The 19,628-nt window shown below is 42.5% G+C and overlaps 1 protein-coding gene across 2 annotated transcripts in view; it reads right to left on the bottom strand.

Annotated features, from left to right (window-relative positions):
* LOC139418466 (ubiquitin carboxyl-terminal hydrolase 32-like) overlaps positions 1–18,312 on the bottom strand; it is a 28,858-nt gene extending 10,546 nt beyond the window's left edge. Inside the window, exons 1-16 of one of the 2 annotated variants that reach the window (XM_071167936.1) lie at positions 17,818–18,312; positions 9,638–9,765; positions 7,857–7,962; positions 7,469–7,587; positions 6,999–7,158; positions 6,755–6,886; positions 6,559–6,666; positions 1,952–2,067; positions 1,753–1,815; positions 1,572–1,655; positions 1,411–1,472; positions 1,210–1,312; positions 909–1,101; positions 586–749; positions 335–475; positions 107–227 (exon numbers count right to left, since the gene is read on the bottom strand). In XM_071167936.1, the coding sequence (XP_071024037.1) occupies positions 107–227; positions 335–475; positions 586–749; positions 909–1,101; positions 1,210–1,312; positions 1,411–1,472; positions 1,572–1,655; positions 1,753–1,815; positions 1,952–2,067; positions 6,559–6,666; positions 6,755–6,886; positions 6,999–7,158; positions 7,469–7,587; positions 7,857–7,962; positions 9,638–9,765; positions 17,818–17,875 (1,858 nt within the window). In that variant the 5' untranslated portion in view covers positions 17,876–18,312. The remainder of the gene's footprint in view (positions 1–106; positions 228–334; positions 476–585; positions 750–908; positions 1,102–1,209; positions 1,313–1,410; positions 1,473–1,571; positions 1,656–1,752; positions 1,816–1,951; positions 2,068–6,558; positions 6,667–6,754; positions 6,887–6,998; positions 7,159–7,468; positions 7,588–7,856; positions 7,963–9,637; positions 9,766–17,817) is intronic. The other variant, XM_071167935.1, reaches the window with a different exon arrangement.
* Between the last annotated feature and the right edge of the window lie 1,316 nt (positions 18,313–19,628).

The raw sequence follows: 19,628 nt of genomic DNA, 5'->3' as shown, positions 1-19,628 counted from the left end.
GCACTGACCCTGCCACACTCTTGGAGCAGAAAGTCACTAGGCCATTGTGCTACTCTTGTCTCTCCTTTGGAGAGGTGCTGGAGACACATGCAGGGGAAGCTCTTACCCATATTGACCCAGACATTGTTCTGGGGGGTGCGGGCGGGGGGCTGCTGCTGCCTCAGGAAGAGCAGGTGGCGGGGGAACAGCTCTAGCTCAGCACAGTCTGTCTTGGTGTTTCTGATCACCTGGGAATACCCACAGGAGAAGAGGAGAGGGGACGGGAATATGAGGTTAACACAATATCAGGATTAATAACGGTAACTGGAAAATCCACAAGTTAAACTGTACATACCGGCCTGGGGAGACTCAGGTTGGCTCCGTACCAGTGGTAGAGTGCCCTCCACACCGGCTCTGGCACAACCTCAAAGTCCCTGCTTAGAATCAGGGATGGGGAGCGCCTCAGTAGGCCCCCCTCCATGGTCAATGTGGGAGCCTGGGGGAACAGTTCAAGAGGGGCAGGGTTAAAACTGAAACAATATGGCAATGTCAGTTTGAGGAATAGGAACATACTTCCACAGTGTTGTTTGTGGTGGTGGTGTCTACCTTTAAGGGCTCCGACATAACCAGAGGCTGGTTGTCGATGGCCCCAGGCCTTAGAACCGCCATGTTCACATCAGCCCCCAGGAAGCACTGGTTGTCTGCATCTGGGGTCTCATGCTGCCGGGCAAAGCAAATATCCGTAGCAGTCGAGCCCAGGGGTAGAAGGCCTAAAGAGAGCAAATTGTTTTAATTGTTTTCAGTGACATTCAATGGAAAACTCACTCTCAGGTATGCAATAGTTAACAACTAAGTGGAATATTTCCTTAAGCTATACTAGTATCCAACTGTTTTGCTAAATGCAATGCTGAGAATTCTTAGCCACTCACTGCCACTGGTTGTCTCAGAGGCCTCTGATGCACTGGAGATGTTGTCTGAGAACTTTTCCTCTGGGGAGCTGTGGGAGCTGGCCATGCTCTCCCCCTCTGGGCCCTGCTCTGCCCTGGCCTGCGTCTGGGCCCCTACACCACTCCTCCCTGTGCCAAACACTGACGGCTGTTCCACCACGATGTGCGTGTTGTCCTGGACGAGGCGCCAACAACCACAACAGCAAAGAGATTATATTGTAGAGTGGGCACATTATGAGAAACAGATGATCATGGTGTCAAGCAGCTAAAAAGCCTTGCTTACATATTTGACGTAGTCTCTCCACTGCTGCCACCACGGCACTGCTATGAGGAACCAGTAGTCTCCTGGCTGGAGGCCATGTCTGCTCTCTCTCTCCAACCAGCCCCTGCAGACACAAGTCAATGAGTTTGTGAGTGGTAGATTGATGAGGGGCATGTGTATGACAGCAGGAGAGGACAATGACATGGTGACAGACACACACACCTGATTATCTTTCCCTCCTCTTCACACGAGGCAGGCCGCAGCCCCAGGACAATATGGCACACCTAGGGACCAACAGGAGAGCAGAAGACTGGTGATCCAGCAGAAAAGCACACACAGCACATAATGATGACCAAAGTAGAAACACAGTGGCTGGCTCTTACCTGAAATAACAGGTTGAGGAACTCATTGGCAAGTGCACTCATCACACTCCATATTTGGTAATCCTCCAGGGTCAAATGCCCTTTCTTAAGAACAAAACAACAAAATTCCAGTTTCAACATTTTCTGACAAAATTTAAGAAATATGTACAAATTCAAAGCAACGCAGGCAATAAGGTAATACCTTAGTGGTATCATGCTCCTTCAGGATGTCTTCCACAATGGCATGGACATTACTGTGCGTTTCCTAAGGGGACAGGGGCAGCGTAAGATAAGTGGTTACGGGACAGGTTAAAACAAACAAACTAACTACAAACACTACAACAGTTATCATTTTCTACATGATGTCCATCATATGTCCAGTATGGCCAAATGTTACTTACAGGTAGAGGGTCTGTGCGATTGTCTTTCCACACCTCCAGTAATGCCCCAACCATATCTGTGATTTCCTCCCGAGACAGAAGCCCATCATGGTCAACATCAAACACTTTGAAACAGACTGGGGAGAAGAAACAAGGGGAAAGTCCCACATTGAAACAGTTAATAGGCAGGTTTCCATTGACCCAGGTTTATTCGACAAAAGCAATGTCGTAAACAAAATCAATGATGATCAATGACCAATGAGAAATTTTAACATTTTTAGCAGTTCGATTTTGTCAAATTTGGTGTTTTTAGAATAAATTACGATTGCTGAATAATTTAAGGTATGCGGGGCACATAATTTAATAACACAACTATAAAACGCCACTCCACAATTCATTCTAATGTCTACTGCTTGCAACATCTATAAAAATGATTTTCCTTTGTAGGACAAGGATTGTCCTGACTTTCAATAATGCCGGAATTCCTTCGCCTTGCTTTTCTGGTTGGCTGAATTATTTCAGATCTACAGGATTGCATGTTACGGACCGTGGCGATGTGTTGTCACGTGAGAATTATTACAATATGGCAAATATTCATCTATGCTGGCTTTCGCAGGCTACCTGAGACATACAGACAGGTGGGAGGGCATACAGGCAGGCAGTCAACTATTTATTAATGCGCAATTTTCCTAAATGGGTAATGGAAACACTTCATTTTTATTCAATACTGTAGTTTTTTGAGAAACAAAGTTTTTATTTTAGGTGTGACTAGGGCTGTGGCAGTCATGAAATTTTGTCAGCTGGAGATTGTCAAGCAAATAACTGCCGGTCTTACGGTAATTGACCATTAATTAGCATAAACCCGTTTCGCATGTTCTGGCTTCCAAGCATAACCAACAAGACACTGATGAGGACCTTTGGCACATCTACATTTTAAAAAGTCTAATAAATCCATTTAATATAGCCTCCACCATCATAGTCCATTTCAGAAGAACAGAATAGCATATACTTTGAGTTGTCCTTATGTTAGGCCCTGATCTGGCTATGCCATATGGCTGTAGGCAACACTAGTTCATTTAGCAGACAATATTTGCTTAGAATTCCGTGGCATCATTTTTAAAAATATATATATATATATATATATATTTTACAGTATGAAGAATACAATTGAACATAGCTTAATAAAATAAAGGATATTTCATAGGAAGTGCATGTGGCTATTCTGTGTTGAGCAGTTAACTAAGAAACTGGCCCTCCTACATGCTTAATTTAGAGTTTTTTATGCAACTTTAGCTATGATACAAACGTTGGGCTATATGTTTTGATGTTTAATACATTCTAAGGCTTCATGATGGGTCTAATGATGATTTGAAAAAAGTACGCTGCACACACTTCAGTCTCTCATTCACAATTTGACAAGCACTTGATAATATTCTCTCCAGGCCTCGAATGTCCCGGCGGCATCTCCCTTGTGTGGCCGTGATGCCCCCTAAAAAATTCCAAATCATTGTACAGCCATTGTGCCCTTGGGCTGAATATAATAGGCTAATTATAATTCCCTTCTGCCGACTGCCGTGCTCCGAAGCACCGCTCAGTCACATGGTACTCTCAGATGCAGCCAATGCCCATCACGTGATCGAGTGCTTCCGACAGGCATTTTACCTAAGAAGTAGGCTACAAATTAATGAAGACAGACACATCTGGGACGCAACTGCGAGCATCCCTCAAATTCCAAGTCTCATATTGAAGATGTTAGAACTGTTCACTACTTTTCATCAGCCAATAAGATGAGTAGCCCTAACGGATAGCAAAAGCACAAGCCTATGTCATTCTACTATCCCCCAAAGTACAAAACTTGACCTATTATATTGGTCAACTTGTCCTTCATTCAATAAATAAATATTCCAAACATATCTCTGCGACAGTAGTGGGATCAGACAGCTGCCCAAATGAAATAAAACCACTAGTATCAAAAAAACTTGAGGCTGACCGTTTAGCTTAAAATGTTGATCAACTATTAGGCTATTCCTTCACATAAGCACGGCGCTCCGCACACCCGCAATAAGCATGAATGTAACAATATGCAATCAATTAGCGAGTAAACAAGTGATGGCAAATTATGCATGTAATGCTTTATTATAAAGGGGCATTTTTATGGTGAAAATTATCTTGCCCAAACTTCAATCTCACAAGCATTTGGAAAGTATTCAGACCCCTTGACCTTTTCTACATTTTGTTACGCCTACAGTGCAGCCTCATTCTAAAACTGATTCAATATTATTTTTCCTCAGCAATCTACACACAATACTCCATAATGACTAAGCGAAAACAGGTTTTTAGAAATTGTTGCAAATGTATTAAAAATAAACAGAAATACATTATTTACATAATATTCAGACCCTTTGCTATGAGACTCGAAATAGAGCTCCGGTGCATCCTGTTTCCATTGATCATCCTGGATATTTCTACAACTTTATTGGAGTCCACCTGTGGTAAATTAAATTGATTGGACATGATTTGGAAAGGCACACACCTGTCTATATAAGGTCCCACAGTTGACAGTGCTTTTCTAAGCAAAAAAAAAACATTCCATAAGATCGAAGGAATTGTCAGTAGAGCTCAGAGACAAGATTGTGTCAAGGCACAGATCTGGAGAATGGTACAAAAAATGTTTTTGCAGCATTGAAGGTCCCCCAAGAACACAGTAGCCTCCATCATTCTTAAATGGAAGAACCAAGACTCGTGTGCCTAAGGCTGGCCACTCAGCCAAACTGAGCAATCGGGGAGGAAGGGCCTTGGTCAGGACCAAGAACCCGATGGTCACTCTGACAGAGCTCCAGAGTTCCTCTGTGGAGATGGGAGAACCATCCAGATGGATAACCATCTCTGCAGCCAGAGCCTGGACTTGAATCCAATCGAACATCTCTAGATAGACCTGAATATAGCTGTGCAGCGACACTCCCCAACCAACCTGACAGAGCTTGAAAGGATCTGCAGAGAAGAATGGGAGAAACTCCCCAAATGCATGTGCCAGGCATGTAGCGTAATACCAAAGAAGACTAGAGGCTGTAATCGCTCCCAAATGTGTTTCAACAAAGTACTGAGCAAAGGGTCTGAATACTTATGTAAATGTCATATTTTCTAAAAAACAATTTTTGCTTTGTCATTATGAAGTATTGTGTGTAGATTGCTGAGAATAAAATACAATTTAATCAATTTCAGAATAAGGCTGTAACGAAATAAAATGTTGAAAATGTCAGGGGGTCGGAATACATTCCGAATGCACTGTATGCCAGTTAGGCTCAACACCGGTTGGTTATAAGGCAGATTAATGTGGTTAATTTTAAAATAAGTTATTTGGCCTTTGTGATACAAACCTTGTTAGCATACATGAGGTGTGTGACTATGATTTGAAAAAGACGCAAAAAAAAGGTATGCACTGTTTCTTGCACAAGCTGGGCATCATTCACAAGTGATGGGTGACAATATTGGCCTATCAAACTATTCTTTATTTAATGATAATAATTAGGATTTAGAATGGACCATTATCATTCACCTGTCTCAGAACAGGGGCATGGGGGGGGAATTATTATGTACTTAAGTTGCGAATGGAGGACGCTTTTTCATTGGTTCATTTTCATGCCAGTAGGTAGGCTCTTCTCCTGTTGTAGCGAAGCAATGCGCTTAATAGTTGAGAAATAAATATAGTAGGTCTAGCCAATGGAAATCTGATGGGATCCTCTGTTTTCTCACACAATTGCATAGCCTATAGAAATGTTGCCCAACATGAGCTCATAGGCACTCATGAAGTGTTTGATTAAACAGCCACATTGAGTGGCTGCTGCCAACATTCTGACTCAACTTTAATAATGGAAAAATTGATGTAATACATTTATCACTAGCCACTTTAAACAATGCCACTTATATAATGTTTACATACCCTACATTACTCAACTCATATGTATATACTGTACTCTATACCATCTACTGCATCTTGTCAATGCTGTTCGGCCATCACTCATTCATATATTATGTACATATTCTTACTCATTCCTTTACACTTGTGTGTGTGTGTGTATATATAAGGTAGTTGTTGTGAAATTGTTAGGTTAGATTACTTGTTAGATATTACTGCATGGTCGGAACTAGAAGCACAAGCATTTCGCTACACTCGCATTAACATCTGCTAACCATGTGTATGTGACAAATAACATTTGATTTGATTAGATTTTCGATTACATTTGTGTGAGTGATTACAGGAACAATAGAGTGCTGAGTACCAGGCAGTTAGCAAGTTTAGTAGGCTACTAATGACCATTGGCAGCATCAGAGTCTGGAGAAGCCTAATTACGTGACAAACGGTCACATTGAATTTGACTGCGGTCATGACTCGTGACTACCGGTGTCCCCATAACAGTCACATCACCATAACAGCCCTAGGTGTGACGTCACTATGTCCAGCTGTTTTGAATCGACACAAGATAATTTAATAGAAACGCACTGTAGCAGGCAATTCTCATATACGATTTTCTAAGTGTAAAAAAAGCACTGGAATAGTTAATAGAAACATAGCTAAAGTAATGAAGAAATGACAAACAGCAAGGCTTAATGCTTGTGTATCCACTTACACTTCTGTCTCTCTGCCAAAGGCCCTCTGCAGCAAGCAGATAGGCCACACGAGATTTCCTTGAAATCTATGTGATTGTCCCTGTTTTCATCAAAGGCATGAAACAAACCTGGACACAAAGAGAAATGTTGAAGATGGAAGTAGTAACGATTTCCTTCAAAATAAGTATCCAATAAATCAATCCTGTTTTCTCTTACCTTCACTTAGTGATGCATGAATAGGGGGAGAAACTAACGGGACAAAGGTTTCCAGGTCAAATCGGCCAGTCCGAGATTGAGCTTTCAGCAGCCAGTATCTCTTCTCCAGGTCAATGATATCTGATTCCTCTACTGCAAGAGAAAAATCAATAAGCGGCATGACAAGACTAGTGATCATATCGGACCCTTAGCCTAGGCTATTGTTTAGTATATCTCCCAAAGGATCAGGATGAGCGTCACTCACAGTGTGTTACTCCAGCCAAGGTCTGGTAGAAGGTGGGTGTGTCACTATCGTCTGTCAGAGTGACACACACCCCACTGGACAGGAGCCAGCGGGAGAAGGTGAAAGCATCCTTGTTCTGCAGGAGCCAGCTCTTAAATTTCTCATAATTTACCTTCTCACCCTGGTAAAGAAAATAACAAAAGGTGCAAATTATCTTTCTGTGTTAAGTAGCATTAGCAGCCCTGTGCACTTGGTTAAACAGATAAGAAAGCCTAGGTGTGCTAAGTCCTGTCAGCAGTTTACAATTAGATAAGGCATGAGGGTAGATTAGGATGTGGCATTATTGTAGTGAACAGATGTTGCAGATAAAAATAGACCTGGTAATAGAACAAAAAGGTAGCCTAATAAATATCATATGTGAAAACATGGCTGTCAAAAGTTGTTTAAAACAGTAAAATACATATTCAGTCAACTAAGGCATGCGAGCGGACCTCTGAGAAACACTTCCTGAGAGAAAGTGGGATCTCTCCATCCACGGTCTGCAGCATGCTTTCCATGTCCTCTCGCGTTGCATGATTGCCTGAATCGCTGGCAAACAGACTAAAAATGTCTGAAGGAGAGCCACAAAAGAAGGTTAGCTTGTTATGCAACTCAGTCACATGTGATATTTACAAGGGGATGAATCACAGAAGATATTTTTAAGAAAATAAATGACATACCACACTAAGTGTGAAGATGGTCCATTTGTTTAAACTTTGTTTAAATATTATTCTAACAGAGATCCTATTAAATTATTTATATTATTCTGATTATTCTTGAAATTACATGGTCAACACAAACATCTCTAGTGGTTTCATAAGTCTGTCTTACAATACTCACATTTAGCTTTTTCCTCATCACGTCCTCTAGTCAAGAGAACCAGCCCAACAATGAGGTTGTTGAAGTGCAGGCCTTTAGGGGTCCCGCCGAATGAGCTGTATATCACCTAGAGATAGGGGAAGGGAGCTGGGTTGAGTTCAGGTAAACATGTCAACCAACCCATTCATGCCCAGTCCTGACCTACTTTCTTTGACAGGTTGTTTTTTGTAGAGTGAGCGCTGTCGTAGAAATCTTTAAAAAAAAAAAACATTTTCCCCATGCAAATGCAAAAAGTGAAGATTAATTAGAGCTTTAAAAAAGGAGAATGTAGCTTTTTCAAAACCAAATTGCAATTTTTAAAAATGTAAATGGCATGTTATAGAAGGGTACAGACACTTTTTTTTGCGGCTTCCCTTGTTTGAGAAACTTACTCCAACCAGTGATTCACGTCCTCATCCTTGTTTTGCAGTACAGGGGCTCAGAAAAAACATGAACAAAGGCTCCAAAAACACCCAAATATGTCCTTTTAGAAACGGGAAAGCTCTCAGTATAGTGATGCAGGTCTTTAGATGTTGTACACGTGAAAGAGTCATTCAGAACTTTATCCGCAATGTTATATTCAATGTTGTTGTGACTCGAGCAATACCTCACCGTCTATCCTAACAGTAGGCTCCACGGATAATGTTAGATAGGGGAAACAGCTCGATGTGCACAAAATGGAATAAAACGATGTGGATAAAGTTCGGAATGACCATTTCCATGTATACAACATCTAAAAGACCTGTGTCACTATACTGAGAGCGTTTCAGTTTTTAAAAGGATGTATTTGTGTGTCTGGAGCATTTGTTTATGTTTTTTGAGCCCCCATACTGCACAACAAGGATTTGGAATTGAATTACTGGTTGGGGTAAGTTTTTCAAAAACAAGGGAAATTGCAACAACAAAAAGTGTCTGGACCCTTCTATAACATTCCATTTACATTAAAAAAAATCTCTGTTCGTCACTTGGGCAACCAAAATTTGACTACTGATTAGACATACACTGAGTATAAAAAACATTAAGAACACCTGCTCTTTCCATAACAGACTGACAAGGTGAATGCAGGTGAAAACTATGATCCCTTATTGATGTCACATTAAATCCACTTAAATCAGTACAGATGAAGGGGAGGATATAGGTTAAAGGATTTTTAAGGCTTAAGACAATTGAGACATGGATTGTGTATGTGTGCCATTCAGAGCCTGATTTAAGTGCCTTTGAAGGGGGTATGTAAGTAGGTGCCAGGCGCACCGGTTTGTTTCAAGAACTGCAACGATGCTGGGTTTTTCCTGGTCAACAGTTTCCCGTGTGTATCAAGAATGGTAGACCACCCAAAGGACATCCAGCCAACTTGACACCTGTGGGAAGCATTGGAGTCAACATGGGCCAGCATCCCTGTGGAATGCTTGACACCTTGTAGAGTCCATGCCCCGACGAAAGGAAGCTGTTCTGAGGGCAAAAGTTATGCTCGACATAATTTCACTGTCAAGCAAAAGTGAAATTATGAATGCTCTGACTTGCAGGACCACATTCCAAAAGCTGTTAGGAAGAGTCAAGCCCATTTGCTGCTAATGTGAACTAACATCAGAAGAGCACAATAGGCTACAATCCCTCCCATCAGACTGGGCCCTCTATCGGTTTAAATATCAAATCAAATGTATTTATATAGCCCTTCTTACATCAGCTGATATATAAAAGTGCTGTACAGAAACCCAGCCTAAAATCCCAAACAGCAAGCAATGCAGGTGTAGAAATAGGCTCACCTCAGCAACCCTGGGTGGTACGACATCTCCCAGCACCTCCCTGAGGAAGCACTGCTGGCTCATATAACAGGACAGGCCACTGGTCCTGCGGAAGGCATCCTTCAGACGCTGGAGCTCCACATCAGTGACTGGGAGGAATAGAGAAACCGTAAGTGTTTAGAAAATATAATCGCTTTTCTGTAAATGAAACACGGACTATGGTTATGGCAGAGCATCAAACCATGGTCACCAATACAAGCAAAGGCTATCTGCTTAACTCCTTTACCCCAACCCACAACCACCAAGACTGTTAAATTGTATTACAATAGCTACCATCATAACTAATATCAGGGCCTAAAACAGACTTTTCATCAGCTAAAATATTTTTGGGGACATAATTACACACAACCCCCCACCCCAAAAATTTTTTCATGCTTTGTCATGTTTCTTACACAATAAATGTATTACTAGCAAAAAAGTGATGTGGTATATTGATACATTTTATTTCATTTTTTGGGAGGTTCCCGTGGCAACAAAGGCAGGTCACTCAAGTCCTCAGTGACAGTGTGCCTATTAGATAAAGAATCTGACTAGGGGCGGCAGGTAGCCTACTGGTTATAGCGTTGGACCGAAAGGTTTTTGGATCACATCACCGAGCTGACGAGATAAAAATATGTCGTTCTGCCGCTGAACAAGGGGTAGGCCGTTACTGTAAATAAGAATTTGAAGCAAACATTGAAAAACAATCTTTCTTGTGAACAAAACAAAGGTAAATAACCAAGAAACACAATAACAAAGTCTCACTTTTGTACTTGAGTAAATTAGACCAACTTTTATGCATGTGCACAGCACTTCTAAAAAATTAACCTTCAGGCCATCTATCAGTGCACACAGCTCCCCAGCCAGGCAGTGTTGCTGCGCATTGCACAAGGTGGGATATATATCATAGGATTAGTATTTGTGTGAGATTCACTACCAGCTACAAAACAAAACGGCAAACACTTTGAAAACAGCTACTGCTGCATTAATTTAGCTATAAAATGTGTACTTGACTTATTGACTGCAGGTGAAGCCCTGACCACCCGCCAACGTGGCTGGTGAAATAGACATCGACATAGACATAGAAATCTACTCGCATTTGGCAGGGGTTCATTTTAGGCCCTGTAACTTATCAATAATTGTAGGAAGATGCATCTCTGCGACCCAAAGGAAATGGCAAAATTACTAATAACCGACGGTTATGGATGAAGACTGTCGTGAAAATAACATAACCGTAATATATATATATATATATACACACACACACACACACAGAGTCAAAAGTTTACACATGTACTCATTCAAGGGTTTTTATTTGTACTATTTTCCACTATTTTCCAGTAATAGTAAAGGCATCAAAACTATGAAATAAGACTTGAAGGAGTTCCAACATATGCTGAGCACTTGTTGGCTGCTTTTCCTTCACTCTGCGGGCCCAACTCATCCCAAACTCAATTGGGTTGAGGTCGGGTGATTGTGGAGGCCAGGTCATCTGATACAGCACTCCATCACTCTCCTTTCTTGGTCAAATAGCCCTTACACAGGTGCCAGAATAAAAACCTATCCCTCAACGTAATCAAGACTAAGGAGATGATTGTGGACTACAGGAAAAGGAGCACCGAGCACGTCCCCATTCTCATCGATGGGGCTGTAGTGGAGCAGATTGAGGTCTTCAAATTCCTTGGTGTCCACATCAACAACAAACTAGATGGGTCCAAACACACCAAGACAGTCGTGAAGAGGGCACGACAAAGCCTATTCTCCCTCAGGAAACTAAAAACATCTGGCATGGGTCCTGAGATCCTCAAAAGGTTCTACAGCTGCAACATCGAGAGCATCCTGACCGGTTGCATCACTGCCTGGTACGGCAATTGCTCGGCCTCCGACAGCAAGGCACTTCAGAGGGTAGTGCGTACTGCCCAGTACATCACTGGGGCAAAGCTGCCTGCCATCCAGGACCTCTACACCAGGCGGTGTCAGAGGAAGGCCCTAAAAATTGTCAAAGACCCCAGCCACCCAGTCATAGACTGTTCTCTCTACTACCGCATGGCAAGCGGTATTGGAGTGCCAAGTCTAGGACAAAAAGGCTTCTCAAGAGTTTTTACCCCCAAGCCATAAGACTCCTGAACAGGTAAACAAATGGTTGTCCGGACTATTTGCATTGTGTGCCACCCCCCAAACCCCTCTTTTACGCTGCTGCTAATCTCTGTTTATCTTATATGCATAGTCACTTTAACTATACATTCATGTACATACTACCTAAATTGGCCCAACCAACCAGTGCTCACGCACATTGGCTAACCGGGCTATCTGCATTGTGTCCCACCACCCGCCAACCCCTCTTTTTACACTTCTGCTACTCTCTGTTCATCATACACTGCTCAAAAGAATAAAGGGAACACTTAAACAACACAATGTAACTCCAAGTCAATCACACTTCTGTGAAATCAAACTGTCCACTTAGGAAGCAACACTGATTGACAATAATTTTCACATGCTGTTGTGCAAAAGGAATAGACAACAGGTGGAAATTATAAGCAATTAGCAAGACACCCCCAATAAAGGAGTGGTTCTGCAGGTGGTGACCACAGACCACTTCTCAGTTCCTATGCTTCCTGGCTGATGTGTTGGTCACTTTTGAATGCTGGCGGTGCTTTCACTCTAGTGGTAGCATGAGACGGAGTCTACAAACCACACAAGTGGCTCAGGGAGTGCAGCTCATCCAGGATGGCACATCAATGCGAGCTGTGGCAAGAAGATTGGCTGTGTCTGTCAGCGTAGTGTCCAGAGCATGGAGGCGCTATCAGGAGACAGGCCAGTACATCAGGAGACGTGGAGGAGGCCGTAGGAGGGCAACAACCCAGCAGCAGGACCGCTACCTCCGCCTTTGTGCAAGGAGGAGCAGGAGGAGCACTGCCAGAGCCCTGCAAAATGACCTCCAGCAGGCCACAAATGGGCATGTGACTGCTCAAATGGTCAGAAACAGACTCCATGAGGGTGGTATGAGGGCCCGACGTCCACAGGTGGGGGTAGTGCTTACAGCCCAACACCGTGCAGGACGTTAGGCATTTGCCAGAGAACACAAAGATTGGCAAATTCGCCACTGGCGCCCTGTGCTCTTCACAGATGAAAGCAGGTTCACACTGAGCACGTGACAGACGTGACCGTCTGGAGACGCCGTGGAGAACGTTCTGCTGCCTGCAACATCCTCCAGCATGACCGGTTTGGCGGTGGGTCAGTCATGGTGTGGGGTGGCATTTCTTTGGGGGGCCGCACAGCCCTCCATGTGCTCGCCAGAGGTAGCCTGACTGCCATTAGGTACCGAGATGAGATCCTCAGACCCCTTGTGAGACCATATGCTGGTGCGGTTGGCCCTGGGTTCCTCCTAATACAAGACAATTCTAGACCTCATGTGGCTGGAGTGTGTCAGCAGTTCCTGCAAGAGGAAGGCATTGATGCTATGGACTGGCCTGCCCGTTCCCAGAATCCAAATGAGCACATCTGGGACATCATGTCTCGCTCCATCCACCAACGCCACGTTGCACCACAGACTGTCCAGGAGTTGGCGGATGCTTTAGTCCAGGTCTGGGAGGAGATCCCTCAGGAGACCATCCGCCACCTCATCAGGAGCATGCCCAGGTGTTGTAGGGAGGTCATACAGGCACGTGGAGGCCACACACACACTACTGATCCTCATTTTGACTTGTTTTAAGGACATTACAAAGTTGGATCAGCCTGTAGTGTGGTTTTCCACTTTAATTTTGAGTGTGACTCCAAATCCAGACCTCCATGGGTTGATACATTTGATTTCCATTGATCATTTGTGTGATTTTGTTGTCAGGACATTCAACTATGTAAAGAAAAATGTATTTAATAAGAATATTTCATTCAGATCTAGGATGTGTTATTTTAGTGTTCCCTTTATTTTTTTGAGCAGTGTATATGCAGTCACTTTAACGATAACTACATGTACACACTACCTCAATAAGCCTGACTAACATGTGTCTGTATATAGCCTTGCTACTCTTTTTTTCAATCACAACTCCCAGAGTGGCGGGGCACGTGCACATCCATGCCTCCTCCTCCACCTGTTGTATTCTGTGACAAATAAACTTTTATTTGAAGGTGTGTAGGGTCATTGTCCTGTTGAAAAACAAATCAGTCCCACTAAGCTCAAACCAGATGGGATGGCTTATCATTGCAGAATGCTGTGGTAGTCATGCTTGTTAAGTGCCTTGAATTCTAAATAAGTCAGACAGTGGCACAAGGAAGACACCCCCACACCATCACACCTCCTCCTCCATTCTTCACGGTGGGAACCACACATGCGGAGATCATCCTTTCACCTACTCATCGTCTCACAAAGACACGGCTGTTGGAACCAAAAATCTCAAATTTGGACTCATCAGAACAAAGGACAGATTTCCACCAGTCTAATGTCCATTGCTCGTGTTTCTTGGCCCAATCAAGTCTCTTCTTCTTATTGGTGTCCTTTAATAGTGGTTTCTTTGCAGCAATTCGACCATGAAGGCCTGAGTCCCACAGTCTCCCCTGAACAGTTGATGTTGAGATGTGTGTTATTTGAATTCTGTGAAGCATTTATTTGGGCTGCAATTTCTGAGACTCTGCAGCAGAGGTAACTCTGGGTCTTCCTTTCCTGTGGCGGTCCTCATGAGAGCGAGTTTCATCATAGCGCTTGATGGTTTTTGCGACTGCACTTGAAGAAACCTTCAAAGTTCTTGAAATTTTCCAGATTGACTGACCTTCATGTCTTAAAGTAATGATGAACAGTTGTTTCTCTTTGCTTATTTGTACTGTTCTTGCCATAATATGGACTTGGTCTTTCACCAAATAGGGCCATCTTCTGTATAACACCCCTACCTTGTCGCAACACAACTGATTGGCTTAAACACATTAAGAAGGAATGAAATTCCACAAATTAACTTTTAACAAGGCACACCTGTTAATTGAAATGCATTCTAGAAAACTACCTCATGAAGCTTGTTGAGAGAATGCCAAGAGTGTGCAAAGCTGTCAAGGCCAAGGGTGGCCCCTCGAAGAATCTCAAATATATATTGATTTGTTTAACGCTTTTTGTTACTACATAATTCCATGTGTTATTTCATAATTCTGATGTCTTCACTATTATTCTACAATGTAGAAAATAGTACAAATAAAGAAAAACCCTGGAATGAGTACGTGTCCAAACTTTTGACTGGTACTTTATATATTTATTTTAGTTATTTAACTAGGCAAGTAATTTAAGAACAAATTCCTATTTACAATGACAGCCTACTTACTGGGGAACAGTGGGTTAACTACCTTGTTAATCTAAATAAATTTGGCTGTATGTATTTTTAGATATAGGCCTATTATAAATGCGTATTGTTGATGCATCACCATATTTATTGCAAAAAGAAGTACATAACTTGAAGCTACATATTATTTTGACAGAGGTAATGAACTTTCCATTGATCAGCACAGCAAATGATAAAACAGAACCATGTTTGAAACTGAGCTTAATTCAATATTACACAGGTAAGCCAGCAGTTACAGAAATCAGGAATGCAGACAGGCTCTATCTGAGCTACTGTGTCCAACACACCACCACTTTCTGTTATGATGGGCATCTACTGACAAAAAAAAGGATGTTATTATGATTACATGTTTTTCTAAAATAAAGGTTTAAGGAAATACAGGCAGGCACCACAGTACTACAAGAAAAAACAGCTCAATCAAGCCTGATGGTATTGTAAGTATAAAAGCAAAGCTTGCATTCATTTAATTTTAAAAAGTATAAAAAAGTAGCATAATGGGATAATGTCATACTGTGGTGTGTGAAGAATCCAATACTGTACCTTGTATGCGGTACAAATCACATTATTGTGGAAGCACCTCCTCTAAGAGTTCCAATTAGGCTGTTTGAGAAGGTTTGAATTCTAAGCAACCTGCCTCCTCAAACGTAATTTGAAGCACAATACCAACATAGCGATGATAGTAGGTCAAAGCGGTGTGCTGGAAAACTTGGTAGAGCATGGGTGGAATAGACATTGTGATGCTCATGTGAATTTCCTTTCTTTTTCATCTTCAGACCAATTTATTTATTTATTATTTATCCGTTATTTTACCAGGTAAGTTGACTGAGAACACTTTCTCATTTGCAGCAAAGACCTGGGGAATAGTTACAGGGAAGAGGATGGGGATGAATGAACCAATTGTAAACTGGGGATTATTAGGTGACCATGATAGTTTGAGGACCAGATTGGGAATTTAGCCAGGACACCGGGGTTAACACCCCTACTCTTACGATAAGTGCCATGGGATCTTTAATGACCTCAGAGAGTCAGGACACCCGTTTAACGTCCCATCCGAAAGACTCTACCCTACACAGGGCAGTGTCCCCATTTACTGCCCTGGGGCATTGGGATATTTTTTTTAGACCAGAGGAAAGAGTGCCTCCTACTGGCCCTCCAACACCACTTCCAGCAGCATCTGGTCTCCCATCCAGAAACTGACCAGGACCAACCCTGCTTAGCTTCAGAAGCAAGCCAGCAGTGGTATGCAGGGTGGTATGCTACCAATGCCTATTCTTACTCAAAACTTTTTTTTTTATCATCATGAATACGATAAAATGAAACATTGGCACAGCACCAGACAGACAACATCAACGATACAGTACTGGCAGACACACACCATCATCGTCAGTATAGCTACTACTAGTTAGCTCTGTCAGCTCTAACTACCGGTAGGGCACTAGAGTGGTGCCTCGGTCTAAGTCATGCATCTCAGTGCTAGAGGCATCACTACAGACCATGGTTTGATCCTGGGCTGTATCACAACTGATTGGGAGTCCCATAGGGCGGCGCACAATTGACCCAGTGTCGTCCGGGGTAGGGTTTGGCAGGGGTAGGCCATCATTGTAAATAATAATTATTTCTTAACTGACTAGTTAAATACAAATAAAAACAATTATAAGATGGCCTTACATGTCCCTGATTGCACAGTTGCTGTTCCAGCGCTAGGCTAGGCCTGAATATCATAACATACCATGAATATGATAAATTGCAAACTTAGAGCACCAGAAAGACACAGGGTTTGTTGATAAATTCACTCTGGCTATCTTTGCACTCTACACACACGTACATTGTAATATTGTTGCATGGTGGTATTATACATTTTGTATTGTAGATATATAGTGGTGTAACTATGTTATATGATGTACTGTTTTATATGTAATGTAAGTGCCTTGGACCCCAGGAAGAGTCGGGGATCCCTAATAAATACAAATACTCCAATTTAAAAGCACTTTTGTCCGAGTGTGCCAGAGCGCAGAATAACAGACTTAATGATTAACGCCCAACACCCGTTGAATTTGACTCTTGCCAGTAAACGTATGCAAAGAAACGGTATTAAATTGACAATGTATCGCAGTGCTAGCTGTGCCACTAGAGATTCTGGGTTCGAGTCGAGGCTCTGCGGTGACCGGCCGCGACCGGGAGACCCAATTGGCCCAGTACCAACGGTTAAGCTGGGTTGCGTTTCGGAGGACGCACGGCTCTCGACCATCGCCTCTCCCGAGTCCGTACGGGAGTTGCAGCGATGGTGACAGTAACCAATTGGATACCACGAAATTGGGGCGAAAACGGGTGAAATTGACAATGTCAACAAACAGCTAGCGTTAGCCTCTCAGTGCAGCTGCTACTTGGTGGTGTCATTCATGCACTTCTAGATGACAGGGCACTGACAGTTACTGTACACAGCTAGCTACCAGTAGCTCTAGGCCTTATTTTCCGGTCGTTGGCCTCTCCCCAATACCTATGTCATCATCAACCTATCCTGATCCCGAGGGCAGTACTGTAACGTACATCTTTAGGGTAAAAAAAAAAGAATAATATGTAAACTAACTAACCGCAGTACTGCGTCTTATTACCGTTAATGCTAGCCTGAAGCTAGCAGTACTAGCTACCCATTTGAATTAAACCTTAGTCCACTAACGTTAGCTAGTTAATTGCCTGCCCTGACGTTAGCTAGCTAGTAACGTTAGCAACGTATTACTCATCCAACAGAGCTAGCATAAACGAAGTTAGCCAGCTAGCTAATGAATCTAACGCTAATGTTGACAGCTAGCTAGCCAAGGTTAGCAAATGGTCAATTATGTTTACCTCTGTTGATAGCCTCGTCATACGAAAGGAAACCTATCCTTGACTCTTTGGCTCCCATGTTTTCCTCATTTCATAGCAGCAGCCTTACAAATATAAAAGGCAGCTAGCAACTGCTTTGTTCATTTAACTAGCTTGTACACTGCGGTCAAAACTATCTAATAATGCCTTGCGTATACCGAAGCTTTGCCGATGCCTCTTCGACTAAAAGTCACGTGATCACCTGTCAAGGCCAATAGTATCCAGCTGCAGCCCCGCAGAAGGCAGTGACTATTGCCGCGTTCAAAACAACTGGGACCTCGGATAACTAAATCAGTGCCTTCAAGACCGCTAGGAACTCGGGGAAAAAACGATATTTCTAAAGCTTCGACTTTCCAACCTGAAGATCACCGAATTCATGATTTGACCTCGGTTATTTTTGAGTTCCTATTTGTCTTGAAAACACCATAAAACTAGCTTGTCACTAAACCAATACCCATCTATTGTCCGTGGTTAATCCCTACCACATAGATGTGAACTTTTCTTTCCTAGATTCCTTTCCTCGCTCCCTTGCATTTCCTAATTTCTTATATTCATTTCCTAATTTCATTTTCTTCTTCCTTTCCTTTCCTCTCTACTGGTCATAGTTAATCTCAACCACATACATGTAAACGCCTCCTTTTCTTTCTTGAAATTATTTTCCTCTCCATTCCTAGCTTCCTCTCCTCCTTCCAAATCTCTCTTTCCTTATCTCCTTACCTTTCCTAGTTAATTTTTTCCTTTCCTAGCTCCCTTGTCCTAGCTTCCTTTCCTTTTCTCCTTTTCTCACTCCATTTCCTTTCCTGGTTCCCTTTATTTTCCTCCTTTCCTAGCAATCCTTTTCTTTCCTAGCTTCCTTTCCTCCTTTCCTAGCTTCCTCAACTCCATCCCTAGTTCCCTTTCCTTATCTCCTTTCCTAGCTAATTTCCACCTTTCCTAGCTCCCTTTCCTTGTTCCTTTTCCTTCTTCCCTTTCTTCTATCATTTTCTTTCCTAGATTCCTTTTCCTTGCTCCCTTTTTTTGTCCTTTCCACTCTCCTGTCCTTTCCTAGCACCCTTCTTTTCCTCCTTTCCTAGCTTCTTTCCTAGATTCCTTTCTTTCCCCAACTCCTTTCCCCTCCTTCTTCCCTATCTCCTTTATTTTCCTAGCTTTCTTTCCTTCTTTCCTGGCTTCCTATTCTCCCCTACCCCCATTTCCTCGCTCCCTTCCCAATCTCCCTTTCTTTATCTCCTTTATTTTCCTAGCTCCTTTCCTCCTTTCCTTGCTTCCTTTTCTCTTTCCTTTAATTTCCTCATTTTATTTCCTAGAACCCTTTCCTTTCCTTATTTCATAGTTGGCAGGACGAGCAGCTGGCGAGAGCCTATTGGTTCGTTCTTACAGGCCTGGGCAGTTCCAAATCTAGCATGTATTTTTATATTTTCCATTAGGGAGCGCCTACTCTGTGAAGTGCGCATGTGCAATAACTCAATTCGCATTGCACTGATTCTGAACAACATCCTTTTTCATTTGTTTATATATATATATATAATTATTATTTTAGTTTTGCATATTGTAAGGTGTACAAAACTTAGTCATCTCTGTTGGCAACAAATGTTCGTTTTGGGAACAGAAAACTGTTTTGAAATCAAATGTTTCATCGATGAGAAAATGAGCAGAAAGTCGGCCAAAATCCTTCTAGTTCCATCTTCTCTCACTGCCGACCACTGGGCTTCCTCTCATCACCATATTTGGTGGTGAGTGGAAACGCCAGGAGGATACTTCAGATCTATAAATCCGATTAAACATCTGGCTCATTC

The sequence above is a fragment of the Oncorhynchus clarkii genome, chromosome 10, assembly GCF_045791955.1.
Source record: "Oncorhynchus clarkii lewisi isolate Uvic-CL-2024 chromosome 10, UVic_Ocla_1.0, whole genome shotgun sequence".
Taxonomy (NCBI): domain Eukaryota; kingdom Metazoa; phylum Chordata; class Actinopteri; order Salmoniformes; family Salmonidae; genus Oncorhynchus; species Oncorhynchus clarkii.
Note: the sequence above shows the minus strand (reverse complement) of the source record. Positions and strands in the feature narration are given on the sequence as shown.